We start from the raw sequence: 17935 nt of genomic DNA on the forward strand, positions 1-17935 counted from the left end.
CTTTCTTACTAAACTGACCAAGTGTTCTGAAAATTCTTTAATTAATTACTAAATTTGAATATTATAGCTTCTATAATTTTGCTCCTTCAAGAATAAGTAGCTGCTATCTAAATTCTTTTAATTACTTCAAATTCTATTCTAATATGAAGTCTTCCCAGATGATTCTAGCTCACATTTGCCCTCTTTTGAATCCTTTCAGCACTTACTATCTATGCTACCCTTTTAACACTTGACCATATGTGGTCTTATTTGAATGGTTTATGTGTTTCACTTTTTTCAGTTAAATTGTAAATTCCTTGTGAAGATGAACCACAATGCCTTAAATGATGCTATGTATATAATGATTGTTTAAGGATTTATTGAATTGGATCATAAGGTCTTAGTGTTCTGCTGTACTATTTAAAATTTGGGATCTTTTCTCAAAATCTTTGGTGTTCCTGGGTGAGGTGAACATTTGTGGACCACTTGAGATTAGCATGAAAAAATATATAGATTGGGATATATAGATATAGATATATTTTTTTAAATAAACCCTTACCTTCCGTCTTGGAACCAGTTGGTTCCAAGGCAGAAGAATAGTACGGGCTAGACAATGAGGGTCAAGTGACTTGCCCAGGGTCACACAGCTGGAAAGTGTCTGAGACCATATTTGAACCCAGGACCTCCCGTCTCTAGGCCTGGCTCTCAATCCACTGAGCTACCCAGCTGCCCCCTAGATTGGGATATATGTTAACAGTTGTAGTTCTGGTCATTCAATATTAAGCTTTGGGTGCTTTATTCCATAGAGAATAGCACAAATAGAATATTATAAGAATAGTTGTAACTATAGTGAATTGAAGCAAAGCAATATCCTTATAAATAGGACTCAAATGAAAATTGGTTATATCTATATTATATCTATCTATAACTGTCATTTTTTTCTTCACATTGTATTTTCCCGCTCTGATTTTTCTTTTTCTATAATTATAAGCAACTTTAGGGAATTAAAAGGGTTGCCTTCTTCCTCTTTCAACACCTGACTGACGGGTTGCATTATTTCTCATTAAGGGAGCACTTTTTTCAGTTTACTTAGCACTTTGGTATTTCTGAACAACTGAGTAGAAATCTGTTCCTAACAACCAATCTTAGGGAATGGCATAGGACAATTATTGTAATTGTTCAAAGGTTATTCATAAAATAAATTATTGTTCTATAATATGCTGTTGTTAAATTTGTTTTGTTGGGGTTTTTTGTTAGTATTGTTAAAAAGACACTTCAATTCTTAAATTTCTTTTACTTTTCTTTTTTAGACCTGGTGATGACTGGAAAAAGACTTTAAAACTCCCTCCAAAGGATTTGAGAATCAAAACTTCGGTGAGTTTCTTTTAAAACACAAATAGAAAAATGGAAATAAACTGTAATAATTGAGGTATTACAGCTATATAATTTTGGGGAGAACTTTTGAGATTTGAAGTGGGATAGGAAAGAGTTGTAATCAAAATCGATCAGTAGGCTCATAGATTTATAGTTGGAAGAGATGTTAGAGATCTTTTAGTCTAGCTCCTCTCATTTTACAAATGATTTAATCATTGAAACCCAGAAAGATTAAGTGACTAGCCTATAGTCACATACTTTGATAGCAAGAATGCTTTAATTTCACTGGGTGTGATTTAACTTCTTTGGGAATGCTATGCTTGTTTATTACTTAATACTATTACTATGTGAGTAATATATTTTTGGTACTGATTACAATGCCATCAGATGATATGTTTTGGAAAGGCTTATATACTTCAAAGACAGTTGGATTGATAAGTTGGTGCAGAGGTAGTCTGTTTGAATTTATGTTTGAAATATGGAGGACTAAGGGCTCTCAGTCTAGATTTACATTAAAAAGTAGTTATGATTCTCTGGTAGCTTGCATAATGTGGCTTATTCTTGGCTAGGATGTGACCTCCACAAAAGGAAATGAGTTTGAAGATTACTGTTTGAAACGGGAGTTACTGATGGGAATTTTTGAAATGGGCTGGGAAAAACCGTCTCCTATTCAGGTATGTTTGAAAACATGAATATCTTGCCTTTTTTTTTACCTTGTATATGTTTATAGATACGACTTCTTAGACTTGTTTGTTAGGGTTTTTTAAATTGTGATGATAGGAGTTAGAGAAGAGGGAGTTAGTTTCCTTTTATACTAGAGTCAGCCAAATGACTTTAGATCACCTATGCTTCCAAGTTTGAGCAAGCATTGATTACCTAGTAATATTCCTAGCCTTAGAAACTATAAGAGACTATATGATGTGGTCACAGAATTAGATGTAGAAGGGTGTCCAGAGGTCACCTACTCCATCCCACACCTAATTAATAATCTTATCTCCAACATCCCAGCAATTCGTTGTTCAGCCTCTGCTGAAAGATCTTCAATGAGGGGAAACTGCTGCCACCTGAGGTACCCCATTGCTCTTTGGCATGACCCTGATTGTTGGGAAGTTTTTCCTTAGAGTAAACTTAAATCTTAATCTATCTATAAATTCCACCCATTGCTTTTACTTCCACCTTCTAGAGATAAGCTGAATAAGTCTAAACCTTCTTCCATGTGACAGTACTTCAAATACTCAGTGACAATAATCTTGCCCCACTAATTCTTTTATTCTTCAAGTAAACTACCCAAGTTCTTTCAGTTGATTGTCATGTGGCATAATTGCTTTTCTCTGGACACAATCTATTCCGTCATTCCTAGTGTTGTTGTCTTGAACTGAACATTTTACTCCAAATGTAATCTTAGCAGGACTATTCTAGTCCTCGATACTATGTCTCTCAATGTAGCCCGATATCCCATTAGCTTTTTTGGCTGCCAAATCAGTGTGTTGAGTACTTTTGAGCTTATAGTACATACATAAAGCCCCAGATTTTTTTTAGCCATGCCTCCCCATATTTGTATCTGTGAATTTAACTTTTTGAACTCAAATAAAAGACTTTGCATTTATCCTTACTGAATTTTATCTTAATAGATTTTGACCAATATTCTAGCCTGTTGAAATCCTTCCAGACTCTGCTTCTTTCATCCTATTTTCATGTCCCTCTTAGCTTTGTGTCACCTTCAAATTGGATAAGTATGCCATCTATGCCTTTATCCAAGTCATTGGGAAAATAATAACACAGGGCTAAGAACAGCTTCTTGGGGCCATTCCATTAGAGATTCCTTTCCAAGTTGACAATGATGACTCTTTGAATCTAGTCATTCAACCAGTTTTGAATCCATTTAACTTCATTCTTGGGAATTAGCCCACATCCCTCCATATTGTCCATTAGAGATAACACAAGAGAATCAGTCAAATATCTTGCTTAGATCTAAGTGAATTAGGTTTACAACATTCCTCTGAGCTATCAAAATAATACTGTCTAAAAAAGAGGTTAGACTAACATGACCTGTTCTGGAACCTATGCTTTATATTTACATTTTCCTTTTCTATATGCACTAACCATCCCTTTAGTAATGTGCTAACGCTCTAAACAGTGCCAAGAACCTAAATTAAACTCAGTGGTTTTTTGTTTTGTTTTTAGCCTACATTTCCTTCCTTTTTTTTAGAAAATTAGATATAATTTACCTTTCTCTAGGACTGTAGCACCTTTTTCTATTCTGGACAGTATTCCAGAGATTAGTAACAGTAGTTTAGTAATTATATTTGCCAATTTTTTTACACCATGCCTTGGAATTTTCTAGGCCTGAAACTGTATTCCTATCTTGGGTTTCAGCTTATTATCCACTTTTTTGTCTTTTCCAGGCATTATTTTCCTTGGTAAAGAAAACAAGCAAAAGTAAGAGTTGAGGAATTTTTCCCTCCCTATCTCCAGAGCTTCCTTTTCCCAAAGTGGTGGTACCTTATATGTTTTTTATGGCTTATTTTCCTAGCATAACTTTTTGGGGGGAAAAAATTGTTTTTTCTTGGTTCTCCTAGCCAAACATCTCATTTTGAGTTTAAATACTCCTGACACTAGTCTTATGAGACTGTTTCACTTCTTTATTCACCTTTTATTACCTACCTTTTTTAAACTTGAGTGTGATAGTACATTCTAGTAGTCCCTTTTGCTGGAGAGGCTGAATTTGGTGAATTGTTTGAGTTCGGGAGTTCTGGATTGCACATTAAATCCAACCTCAATATGGTAAGCTCCCAGTGATAGAAGGCCCAGACTGCCTAAAGAGGGGTGAACCAACCCAGTTCAGAAAATTGGAACAGATCAAAGCTTTTCTGCCAAATGAAATCAATATGGAATCAGGCCCATGAGTAGCTTAGGTAAGATAGGAAAACACTCTTGGTCTTTTCTAAATATCTAGCTCTAGAATAGAGGTGTGCATATGTCTGCATTATATGAAGCCTAGTCTCATCTTTATATCTATATCTACTAGTTTATGTAAAAAAAAATCATATATATATACATATGTATACATATACATACATACATACATATATATATATAAATATATATATATATATATATGGAGAGAGAGAATGAGAGAGTGTGTCAATCTAGATATATTGATGAGAATGGGTCTCAGATAGTTCTAGATTGAGGTCTATATGTATTGATTTGATTAGGTCTCATAGGTATAGTAGGGCCCATATCTGCAGAGTATACATTCTAAGACTGAGAATGGTTATAACTGCAGATATAAGCAAATACAGCTGACACCAAATAAATGTGCTCCCCCTCATCTTGTCCCTTAGTTTATCACAAACACACACCCCAAATTAAAAAACAAAACAAAACACTTTTTTAATAGGGTTTTTTTTTAAATTTATTTAATTAGTCAATTTAGAATGTTTTTCCCTGGTTACAAGAATCATGTTCTTTCCCTCACCTCCCCCCACTGCCTCCTGTAACCGGCACGAAATTTCACTGGGTTTTACATGTGTCCTTGATTAGAACCTATTTCCATATTATTGACATTTGCACTAGGGTGATCATTTAGAGTCTATATCCCCAATCATATCCCCATCGACCCATGTGGTCAAGCAGTTGTTTTTCTTCTGTGTTAAAAAACCTTTTTTTAAAAAGTGAGTTAGAAACAGAAGAGACTGCTACTGGGGCAGACTCCTATTGAAAGGCAGACTTCCAGCACTTTGGATTGACTGAAGATAACTGAAACTGCAGAAAGAGAAACCAAGGATAAGGGAACCTCATTGTATATTATATGCTTTTTGTTGTTCAGTTATGTTGGCATCCTACTTTGTCTTTTGACTTCTCTAGCTTATTTTATAGATGAGGAAACTGAGGCAAATAGGGTTGAGTAACTTGTCTAGGAAACAGCTAGTTAAGTGTCTGAGATCTGATTTGAATTCAGGAAAATAAGTCTTCTCAACTTCAGGCACAACACTCTCCACTATACCACTTAACTATCCCATTAAAAAAAATTATATATATATGTATATATATATATATATATATTTTTTTTTTTTTTTTAGCATCATAGGATTTAAAAATAGAAAGGACTTTGTTGTTGTTCTGTCATTTTCAGGTGTGTGATCCTTTTTGAGGTTTTCTTGGCAAAGATCTTTCTGCTCACTTTACAGATGAGGAAACTGGGGTTAAAAAGGGTTATGTGACTTGCCTAGGATCACACAGCTACTAAGTGTCTGAGGCCAAATTTGACCTCGGGAAAATGAGCCTTCCTGACAGTCTGGTGCTCTACCTACCTACCTGCTTTCCCACCTAGGGATTTGCTTGGAGGAGAGGGAACAAACCCCCTCTTTTAGCTCCCTTATATTAGAATATAAGTTCCTTGAGGGCAAGAACTACCTTTTGTTTGTATTCTTATTTCCTGTGCTTATCAAGATGGTTTTTCTTTGATTCTTCAAAATTTTATTTTTAAGAATTTTCACTTCTAGGCTGACTTCCTTTTTAAAATATTAGTCCAATGGTTCCTAACTTTGCTTTCTCTGACTCCTTTGAAATAGGACTTTCCAGGGTCTAGGATACAATCATCCAGCCTTTGCTTGCTTTCCTCTGTTATATATTGAGTGCTGGTGTACTCACTTCTTCCCAAAGTTTTCATCATTCCTCCTTCAGCAGCCAATTTCTCTTTGTTCTCTCAGTTACCTATAGTAATGTGGAAGTAACATACATATGATACAATTAGAAAATTTTAGAAGGTAACATATAATTGAGACAGGAAATAGAAATTTAAAAAGGAGAGAAGTCCTTGGAGGTTCAAGTTGATAGGAAAGACTTCTGGGGGAGGATTGGTGGTGAGGATTGAGCTGGACCTTGAAAGATAGGTAGTTCAGGAGATTGGCAGAGCATTTTCAATAGAGTGAATAGCAGGAACAAAGGAGTGAGTGTGGGATTTTTAAAAATAGTAAAGAGATGACCTGGCTAGAATAGAATAGAGGCTGTTATTGGGAATTAATGGAAGTCTGATCATGTCATACACACTCAACTTGCAGTGGCTTCCTGTTGCTTCAGGAGCAAACACAAAATGTTTGACATTGAAAATGTTTCATAACTTACCCCCCTCCTATCTTTCCAGTCTTATACCTTACTCTCTAATATATACTCTTCAATCCAGTGATGCCGGCTTCTTGGCTGTTTCTCCAAACAACACATTCTTGGTTCTGGGCATTTTCTTTGTCCCCTATGCCTAGATGTCCCCCATATCTATAATACACTCTTCTCCTTCCTCTGTTCAGACTCCTGGGCTCTTTGGCTTCCCTTGACTATCAGTTAAAATCTCATCTTATACAGGAAGCTTTCCCTAACTCCTTAATTTCAGTGCCTTCCCACTATTAATGATTTCATATTTATCCTGTAGATATCTTGCCTTGTATATTTTTGACCACATGTTGTCCCTCACCTTAGATTGTGTTAGGAGTAAAACTTATGGTATACATTCCTGGTTGCTAAAATTCTAAAGACTAAGCAGGATGGAGTAAATCTAAAATTCACAATTGTAAGCTCCTTGAGGACAAGGACTATCTTGCTTTTTTTTGTGTTTCGCAGTGCTTGCCACAGTGCCTATCTGTTAACTATCTGTTGGACATTTTGAACCGAATTTACTTCAGGCATGTGAAACTCAACATGTCCAAAACTGAACTCTTCCCAAATCCACCCCTCTTCTGAACTTCCTAATTGCTGGGGCATCACCATCCTTCCAATCACCAAGGTTTATAACCTCAGTATCATCTTTGATTCCTAATTCTCATTCATCCCACATATCTACTCAGTTGCCAAATCTCATCATTTATTTTTCTACATTTTTTCTTAATTCTGGCCCTTATTACCTTTCACCTGAACTAGCCTCCTACTTGATCTCTCAGCTTCAATTCTTTGCCTATTTTAAATCTTCCTCTACACACTTACCAAAATAATTTTTCTGAAATGCAGGATTGATCCTTTAGGATTCAATATGAAGTCCTCTGACTTTTAAAAGTTCTTCACATCTTTTTTCATATTACTGTCCTCCATGTACTCTGTGGTCCTGCCATACTGGCCTTGTTGCTATCATCTTTGGAATGTGTACTCATTTCAATTTCTTGGAATCCTTTGCTTTTTTCAAGACTTCTTCAATATCACCTTGTGAAGGAAACTTTTTCTTGGCCCTTCTAGTTACTAGAACCTTTCCCTCTAAGGACTTGAATAATCCTGCTTTCTGTTCTTGTCATCCCTTGGGTTACACATAATGGTTTGGTAACTTTTTTTTTTTAACCTTATCTTCCGCCTAAGAATCAGTACTGAATATTATCAATTCCAAAGCGGTTGAGGAGTAAGTGCTAAGGAATGGGAGTTAAGTGACTTGCCCAGGGTTATATAGCTAAGAAGTATCTGAGACCAAATTTGAACCAAGGGCCTCCCGTCTCTGGGTCTGACTTTCTAGTTTCCTCTAGTTTGTTAACTTTCTCTGTGCTAGATAGATACAAAGGGAAAGGTAATGATAAGAAAGACTTAGTCCCTGACTGCCTGGCCATTACCATTTACTATTGTGGTTGTGCAAGTACAGTGTGCAAAGAAAGTACTTAAGAGAAGTGTTCTGCCCATAGTGTTTAGCAAATTATTGTTAAGCCTGTAGAAGTACAAATAAAGGACTAAGCAGTTCTAAGGAAGGAAAATTAATTTTTGACCTTGAAAGGAAAGGGTTAGAGATCACTAAGAGTTGGTCTCTGGGAACCTTTTTACCTACACCAGTCCTCCATTTCCTGTTTTGTAGCAGGTGTTAGACATCTCCCTTCAGTAAGACACTGACATCCAACCCCCATTCCTATGGTTGCCTTATATATAAAATAGTAATAATAATAATACTTATATTATCTCTTTCAAGGGGCCATTGTAGGAAAAGTTTTGATTTAATAGAACCATAGAAATTATTTGGCATTATTATAATAATAAAGTTACTGTAAACTTTGTATAATCCCTTTTTACAGATGGGGAAACTGAGGCTCAGGAAGATTAAATGAGTTGATACAATTAGTCACATAACTAATAAATAGCACACATTGAGGCAGATAAATTTCATGATCTAAACTATAGAGAATATTGAGATGCACTCTTACATAGTCTTCTGCCTCATGTTAAGGGTGAGGAAACTAAGGAAATTGGGTAACTTGCTGAGAATCAATAAATTTGAGTTCTTTAGTTTTCTAGCATTATGCAAAGGGGAAGATAGTCTTATGTTCATGACATTTAAGAGTAGAACCATAAGCTGGCATCAAGAAAAAAAACTTTAAATCCTATCTCTTCCTTCTTGGGATTTTGTCTTCTAATGAATCTATTTCTGCCTAAGCATGCTATTCCATCTTGCCCTGCATTATGGATGTTTTGACAGAATAACATGCAAGAACCCACTGAAAACATCGGGCTTAGTAGACCACAAATACATGTTGACTCACACCTATTCTACCCCATTTCTCCCCACTAATTACCCAAAACAAAACTAGGACTTGGAATAGACAGATCTCAAGACAGACAACCTAATAGAGAGAGTGGGGTTTTGTTTGTATTTTGTCACTGTCAAAAAGATAATTGTGGCTTTATATTTTAGGGAAGAGCAAAAAAACAAAAACAACAAAACTCAGATTTTTTTGAGTTGGCTTAGTAGAGAAAGACCCTTTTAAAGCTAAGGGCTCCAATTCATAATCTGGAGACCTTTTCTGTTGCCATATGTATTGAGTATGAAAATCAACTTTAACCTGACATGTCTTCTTCCCCACTTATTGGAAGAGCTCTTGGCATATTTAAACAATGAACTGAATTATGTAACGTGCTATGCTTCATAAATGGATATAGTACAGATCCATCATCACTATTAAGACAAATGTTTGAGGTTATTTTCTAGAGGTTGCTAGAAAGAACACAGAAAATTTTGATTTTTTGCCAGGAATAGAAATTTTGATAAAATATGAAATATATATATATAATTAAAAGTTCTTAGGCATCCTTTACAAATCTAAATCACTTTTTTATAAAGCCCTTACGTTCTCTGTCTTAGAATCAATACTGGTATTGGTTCCAAGGCAGAAAAGCAGTATGGGTGAGTAGGGATTAAGTGAATTTCTGGGGTCATGCAACTGAGAAGTATCTGATGCTAGATTTGTCTGTAAGACCTTCCATCACTAGGCCTGGCTCTTTATCCACTGAGATACCTAGCTTCCCCCGATCACAATGTTTTTTTAATACTTTGGTTTGCTCATAGACAAGTAAAGGAAGACATACATTCATTCAGCTCTTACAAATACAAATTTCTACTTTCTTTTTCATGAGTTTTTAGTAATTAAGAGTGTGCTGGTTAAGATTCTTATTTCTCATTCTTGCATAATAAATTAAAAGCACATTCAGTGTATATTATATTCCTAGACCTTTGAGGCCCAATATAGGAAGGCAGGAATATATTCACCAAAATTAAGATTAAAAATTCTCAACCAGACACCCACAACCTAGAAAAAAAGCACCAATTCTGTATTTTCATGCAAAAATAGTAGTGCCCCCTGGAGGCAGAATTAAATCTTTTTTTTTTCCCCATTGAAAAGTTCTACTACTATTGCCTGTGGTTGAATAGAGATTTCTATGATCTGTAGACCGTGAAACTATCTACAGCTTTACATAAAGAAATTCCCATTACATATTTTAAATAAATAATTTGGAGGAAATAGAGAGACAGGGAAACAATATGTGGACAACTACTTTATTGATCATTCTTTTTTAAATAATAATTTAATAATTAAACTTCTAAGTTTTAAGAACTTGCACCCTACTTCCCTATCCCCAAACCTAAACTTGAGGTTCCATGCCTCATTCCCCTTTTATTTTTTTTTTTGTTCTAACCAAGGCATAAATACCTAAAATGTCAGTTTAGATTCACATATATTTGAACATAAAAGAGCTATTCTCCATACAAAGCTTAAACACCCACACAATTACCATACTAGAGCCTGGAGCTTTATTCATTCCATTCTCTAATGAACTGAACCAATTAATTTTTTTAAACTTTATTGTTATAAGCCCTTTTCCTTCTGACTTAGTATTAATTCTGATTCAGAATAGCAGCAAGGGCTAGGCAATTGGGATTAAGTGACTTCCAGGTCACATAGCTAGAAAGTATCTGAGACTAGATTTGAACCCAGGTTCTCCTGACTCCAAGCCTGCAACTCTGGCTAGTGAGCCATTTAACTTACTCCCGAACTAATTAATTTTACTCTGTAAAATATGAAAGTTACTGTTCTCCATCTAAATAATGTGACCATTTTAGAGAGGTGCGCTGGAGCAACTGTGGAGCAACTGTATGGGATAGCTAAATAGAAATTTTGAATAGGAAGTAAAGAAGCAGATTGTCTGAGACTGAATGTAGGGAGGCAGAATATAATTCTTGTGCTCCCAAACACTGGTCTGGGAATCTGAGAATTGGAAACAGATCTTACAATCTGTATAGTAACGCCCTCCACAGCATCCTTCATTGAGTGGTTGTCTAGGCTTTACTTGAAGACCTACAATGAGGAGAAGACTGTTCCCTCTAAATCAGCTTCCTGCGGCTTCCACTCTTGCCTTTTGGAGCCAAGTAGAATCAAAAGGCCCAGGCTCTAATTCTATCTCTGCTGCTTATTTTTCAAGTTGTTGAATCTCTTTGGATCTTGAGTTTCCCCCACTGCCAAATAAGAGAGTTGAACTGCTTGGTCTCTATTGTGTTACAAATTAAATATTATAAGTCTACTTTAATTGACAGTCAACTAAGGTGTCAGATAATGCCTCAACTTCTACACAAAGGAACTTTATTGGTGTAGGTCTGATTGCTTCATAGGCTTTTTCCTTTTTTTAGCTTTGCATTGTGAAAAACTTTTATGGCCAAATTTGAAATGCTTACCTAAATAGTCATTTTAGCACCTCATGCCTTGGTGGGGAGGGATGAGAGAATTTTGAGAATTTTTTAAGTTTCACTGGGTTGGACCTTTGTCTAATGCTTTTCAAGATTTTTTTAATATTGGTTATTTTGTCAGGCTTTGGGCTAATAACTCTCATGATGGTGACTTAGTTTAATACCAGGGCACCCATCCCATGAGAATTTCCCAACAGGAGATAGAACTGCTGTTGGTATAGTCTGTCCAGCTTTCTAAGTTGTATGAATATCCTCTCATTTTCCTTTGCACCTTAATTTCCTTTAATTGTTTAATATGTGGATCTAATTCTACATAATCTATTATGACTGTTGCTTTTTCCAAGGGAATTATTCCAATCACCTATGTTCTTCTGAAAAGTTCTTGTGAATAGTAGAATTGAGAATTAATGTTAGTAGTGTGTCTGTGTTAATCAGATTGTAGCAGCCTCAGATCTATTATAGAAATGGTGGAAAGTTTAATATGCTCTAGCTGAGCATATTCCTTAAGTTGGATTTGATTAGCTATTGGCTGTAGGGATATGTGTGTACAACCATGCACAGAGAGAGAATTTACATATTACCCAAAATGTATTGCAGTCTCAGATGGCTATGTCCAACCTGCCATCCTGTATATTAGTATATGATACAAAAGAAAGCAAACTTGGCCTTCACTAAGGTTCTATTTCATTTTCTTATCTTGGTACTGAAGGGACTTAGATATTCTCTCTTTTTGGGCAGTGGGGAGGCAGTTGTTTTTAAACCTATACCTTCTGTCTTAGAATCTATATGAAATATTGGTTCTGAGGCAGAAGAGCAGTAGGAGCTAGGCAGTTGAGATTAAGTGACTTGTTGTGGGTCACACAGGTAGGAGATATCTAAGTCCAAATTTGAATCCAGGACCTCACACTTGTAAGCTTGATACTATCCAATGAACTGAACCTGCCCCCAGATACTCTCTTAAAGACTGTTAGTGAAATATAATTTGGAAAACTTTTGAATATGACCTGGTGATAAATTGATCTGTCACCCATGACTAGCCTAATTCAGTTTGGTTAGATTTATTCATTAGATCATTTGCCAGAATCTGGTGATAAATTTGTACCTTATGAAACCTTTTGCCATGGAGTGGAGGTAGTTGTAAAGGGTGTACACACAAAAGAAAGTATATATTATTGAAGTATTGAAGACCACGGATGCAAAATCTGAGTACATTTCCCACTCTTACACTTTTCCTCTATAATACCCTTCCCTATATATTTTACTTCCCATCTCTTCTGGGCCTGTTAATAGGCAATGCTCTCCTTCCTCAACTTCTGTTATATTAGTTATTAACTTTAGCATTCATTTGGTATTTAGCACATGTTACCTTGTATTTATTTTATCTTTTAATATGGAGAACCTGCAGTACAAAGATCCAGGACACTTCTGAAGGACTTAGGTCAAAGAATGCTATCCACCTCCAGAGAAAGAAGTGTTGGAGTCAGAATGCAGATGGAAGCATATGATTTTTCAATTGTTTATTTGGCTTTATGTTTAGAGATTTTGTTTTTATAAGATTATTCACAAAAATGAACAATATGGGAAAAAATAATAAAATTTTAAATATATATAGAGAGAACCTGTTTCTTCAACTAGATTATAAGTTCCATAAATATAGAAACCTAAAGTTTTATAATTTTGTATCGTCAGCACATAATACAGTACCTGTAATATGTACACACTAAGTTTCTATCTCTTGCACTGGATTTTAAACTACTACAGTGTCATATAATTGTTTGGCAATCAGGAAATATTATTAGTCAGTGATGATAATTTAAATGGGTCCTGATAAATCTGAATGTGCAATGTCAGACACTTGAAAGTGAACTTACATTTATGACAAAAAAGAATCATAAATCTTCAGTAGACTAGTGTGAAATATGCTCTAATGCTGCTTTAACATAATTTTGCATTGTTTTGTCCATTTTTTAGGAGGAGAGCATTCCCATTGCTTTATCTGGTAGGGATATCTTAGCTAGGGCTAAAAATGGAACTGGCAAGAGTGGTGCCTACCTCATTCCCTTACTTGAACGGCTAGACCTGAAGAAGGACAATATACAAGGTCAGTTGGAGAGGGATTTTCATATGGTAACATCAGAGAGGCTTTCTTTAAAAATCATGGGGGGTTTTATCAAACTGTTTAGGTAAACTGAAAAGCAATTGTAATTTGTATTGTTTGGCTAAGTTTTTTTAAATGAACATCTTTTTCAGGGTAAGACACCCTGGCAAATAAAACAAAGTTATCTTGATAGGCTGAGATAATATAGCATTTTAAAAAATTAACCTTAAATTTGTCATTCTAATTCACTTTCATAGAATTATATGTTTGCAAATAGACATTTATTCACAATAAGGTTATGCTTAGTGTTTGTAAAATGCAAGAATTTGGTTATTTAAATATTTTGAAAATGGTAATAATTATAGTACCTTTAATAGTCACGTGAACCCTTATTCTAGAGCAGAGGAGAAAGAGATTTAACTCTTCAGATCCTACTCCACCATATAGAAAGCTAAATAAAGAGAAGTTAAGAGAAAATTTAAAAAAAAACCTTTCCTAAATATTCTTAATCTACAATTAGCAAATAATCTACAATTATTAAAATAATTAAAATTTTTTCCTTCCTTATCTCTGTTCTCTCTATTTCCCCATGGTATAGTTTAGAGCCTTACAGTCTCAAGTCCTTGAGCCAAGGTTAGATATCATTAAGAGACCAGGTGATATAATTGAAAAAAAAAATTGGACTAATACTCAGAAGACTTTAAGTTCTAGTTCTGCTTTAGCTTACTCCTTAGTTTTATTACCTTAAGTAAGTCATTTAATCTCAATTTCAGTATCTGTAAATTCAGGATAATAATACTTGCCCCTGCCTGCCTTAAGGAATTGATATGAAGAGCAAATAAGATAATAAAGCACTTGAACTATAAAGTATTCTATGTTGTGTGGTTATGATGATGTCACCTCAGTCGAGAAGGAAATGAAAATATTCCTGAGTTATGTCCACATGGAACTTTGTAAAAATTTATTGAACATAGAAAGATTTAGTTCAGATTTTTGTGAGGCCTAAGAATCGAAGCTGTCAAGAAAGTTTTCTCATGGCTCCTTCAACCCTTTTGAGGAAGTAATTTACCATAAAAGCTAATGTGTTCTTTTTTATCTATTCTTTCTCTTTCCTGGTCAGCAATGGTGATTGTTCCTACTAGAGAATTAGCCCTACAGGTCAGTCAAATCTGCATCCAGGTCAGCAAACACATGGGAGGGGCCAAAGTGATGGCAACCACAGGAGGAACCAACTTACGTGATGACATAATGAGGCTTGATGACACAGGTAGGAAATTAGAATAAGGTGGTGATTTTTTCAGTGTCTGTGAAAATCTCTCAGGTATTCTTTTGCTTTCTCTCTTTAAAAAGGAGAGTTTGTGGGGTAAGCTAAAGATATTGATCATGCTTTATATGTGACATGGTCTTACATCACTGTGATAATAGGTACCTTGATGAACAAATTCCATGGGCTTAGAGAAGATTGGGGGGAAATCTCAGAAATTAGCAAGAATGCTTACTCAGGTGTTAGCATTTTGAGGATAGTCCAAGGCCTGGTTAACAGCAGAGTTCCAGTAACTTGGTCATTTTAGATTAGGAAAAACATTGCATGGCCTATAGCTATATGTAACCTCTGTGACCATACAGAGAATTATCTGAAGGCATCCTCCATCTTCATTCATCCTCCCTCTGAAGAGAAATAGAAGTATATTCTTTGAGAAAGTTAGGGATGGAGAAACTGCTTCAGTAAATTGAGAAGAATCCACTCCTAGAAGGTATCCTCTTCTTTAATAGACTTGTCCAATATGTAAGTTCACATAAGTGATATGTATTTTTAAAATCTCATGCAGTACATGTGGTGATTGCTACCCCTGGAAGAATTCTGGATCTCATCAAGAAAGGAGTAGCGAAGGTTGATCATGTCCAGATGATAGTATTGGATGAGGTAATTTCTCTTATTTGGGAAAAATACTATTCCAGGAATAATAATAGTAGCTGTCATTTATGTAGTTCTTTAAAGCTTATAAAAATATTATTATTTGATCCATTTAACTGCTAATGCATTGAACAATAGTTAATGCCTATTTCTCAGAGCTGTCACACTACTCACCTGTTTAGACCAACCTGATTTCCTTGTAAAATTTATTTACTCTTAGAAAGCAGTGGTTGATAAAAGTTCAGCTGTTTATTTTCCAACAAAAATACCAGTAGTTTAGTGTTGTTATTTTCCTACCAATCAATAAGGTTGAAGAGGAATCTTTGTTTTAGAAAGTAACCTCTTCATTAATAAAGTGGTTACTACACTAACACCAAACAATTGATTACTTTTACCACCTCTTCCAATGAAATATTTATGAAGAAACTCAACAAGCACAATTATCTTTCTCAAAAGGGTGACATTGAAGTTGAAGAATTTATCCTATTGTATTTTATACCATTGGAATATTAGGATTAATAACATAAAGAGCTTGTAGTCTAGAACTAGGAGAACTGTAAAAAGGACGAGTTGCCTCATATTGACACAAACTGGAAATTATTTGGGGTTTTGTTTTTAATTTTTTGTTCATTTATATTACAGGCAGATAAGTTGCTGTCCCAGGATTTTGTGCAGATAATGGAGGACATTATTCTCACGCTACCTAAAAACAGGCAGATTTTACTATATTCAGCCACTTTCCCTCTTAGTGTTCAGAAGTTCATGGTGAGTATAAATTGATTTATTTGGAAGCACTGCTGTATTGACATATCTATTTGCCTATGAAGAAATTTTTTTCTCACTACCCATGAGACATTTTTTATCCACTTTTAAGACTTGTCTATTTGGCTAATTTAGTATATTCAGCAAATAAGGTTGCTTGGTTCAACATTATGCTGCTAAAAAGATGACAAAAAATTTGACAAAAATTTTTAAGTTTCTGGAAAGACCTACGTGAACTGATTCAGAGTGAAATAAGGAGAACAAAGAGAACATTATACACAGTAATTGAAACATTGTGGGACAATCAAATGTAATTGACTACTACTAAGAGCAATGCAATGATCCAGGACAACTCTGAGAGACTTATGAGAAAGAATGCTATCCACATCTAGAGAGAACTTTGGGAATAGAAATCCAGATGAAAACATGATTTATCACTTGTTTATATGGGTATATGATTTGGAGTTTTGGTTTTTAAAAGATTATTACAAAAATGAATAATATGGAAATAGGATTTGAGTGATAATATGTGTATAACCCAGTGAAATTGCTTGTCAGCTCCGGGGAGGAAAGAGAGAGGGAGACAAAAAGAATCATGTAATCATGGAAAAAAAATTTTAAATTAAAAAAAGTTGTTACCTTTGGCATCTTATAGATACAGCTTTAAGTGTTAGATTTGATTGTACAATAAGTAACACAAGACATGTTGATTTGCACAATGATTCTCATATGTAAGTTACCTGAAAACAAGATTAAGAATAGTTGATTTTGTGTTTACATCTTTAAAATGTTCATTCCCTTTTAGCATCCTTCAGTTATAATTTGTTATTATTCAGTCATTTCAGTTGTGTCTGACTCTTCATGATTCCATTTTGGGTTTTCTTGGCAAAGATATTAGAGTGGTTTGCCTTTTCCTTCTCTGACTCATATTACAGAGGAGGAAGCTGAAGAAAACAAGGATAAATGGCATGCTCAGGGCCACACAGCTAGCAAGTGTCTGAGGCTAGATTTGAACTCATGTCTTCTAATTCCAGGCTTAGAACTCTCTCCCCTGCCCTACCCAATTGCCCCTCATCAGGGATGCCACCAGAATCTTTATCACAAAGATAATCATTAAAAGACTAAGGGATTTATCATGTGTCTTTATTATGAAGAACATGTATCCCCAATGAGTTTTTTTTTTAATCTAGTAGGAAATAGTATGGTTTTGTGTCCATTGATTATGCTCTGCTTTTATTCATTTCACTGTGGAAGTCTTCCTCTATTTTCTTCTCAGAATTCCCATTTGCAAAAACCCTATGAGATTAACCTGATGGAGGAACTAACTCTGAAGGGAGTAACCCAGTACTACGCCTATGTAACTGAGCGCCAGAAAGTACACTGCCTCAACACACTTTTCTCAAGGGTAAGAAATAAGCTTCAACTGTTAAACATCATACTTCAGTAAATTCCAACAACAAAATGTAGATGACTTGTATCAACAAGCAGCCATTTTCACACATTTTCACTGTATCAAGTTCCTAGCTTTTCTAGATTCTGTTGTAAAGGTACAGTCTCAGTTACTAATCTGAACTTGATATGATACAATGTTGTTTAATGAGTCTAAGCCGTTCTTAACTTGATTCTAAAACAAAATGGGCTTCTTATTTCATCTCAGACCTAGTAGTTTCATTTGTGGCAGTTATGAGAGTTAATCTGATATTAAGATGAAATTCTGAAAGGAAATGTGAAGTTTTTCTTTGATTTAAATTCTTTTCTGCCCACTAGACAGTAAAGAAAAAACACCCACACACCTGGTTAGAATTATTGTACTCTTGTGCATTTTGTG

The 17935-nt window shown here is 35.0% G+C and overlaps 1 protein-coding gene across 3 annotated transcripts in view; it reads left to right on the top strand.

Moving 5' to 3' along the window:
* DDX6 (DEAD-box helicase 6) overlaps window positions 1-17935 on the top strand; it is a 38778-nt gene that overhangs the window by 7044 nt on the left and 13799 nt on the right. For all 3 annotated transcript variants that reach the window (XM_001370589.4, XM_016433808.2, XM_016433809.2), the window contains exons 3-9: window positions 1290-1353; window positions 1923-2027; window positions 13304-13433; window positions 14551-14697; window positions 15260-15354; window positions 15988-16110; window positions 17384-17512. In XM_001370589.4, the coding sequence (XP_001370626.1) occupies window positions 1290-1353; window positions 1923-2027; window positions 13304-13433; window positions 14551-14697; window positions 15260-15354; window positions 15988-16110; window positions 17384-17512 (793 nt within the window). The remainder of the gene's footprint in view (window positions 1-1289; window positions 1354-1922; window positions 2028-13303; window positions 13434-14550; window positions 14698-15259; window positions 15355-15987; window positions 16111-17383; window positions 17513-17935) is intronic.

This window comes from Monodelphis domestica, chromosome 4 (genome assembly GCF_027887165.1).
Source record: "Monodelphis domestica isolate mMonDom1 chromosome 4, mMonDom1.pri, whole genome shotgun sequence".
In the NCBI taxonomy this organism is placed as follows: Eukaryota; Metazoa; Chordata; class Mammalia; order Didelphimorphia; family Didelphidae; genus Monodelphis; species Monodelphis domestica.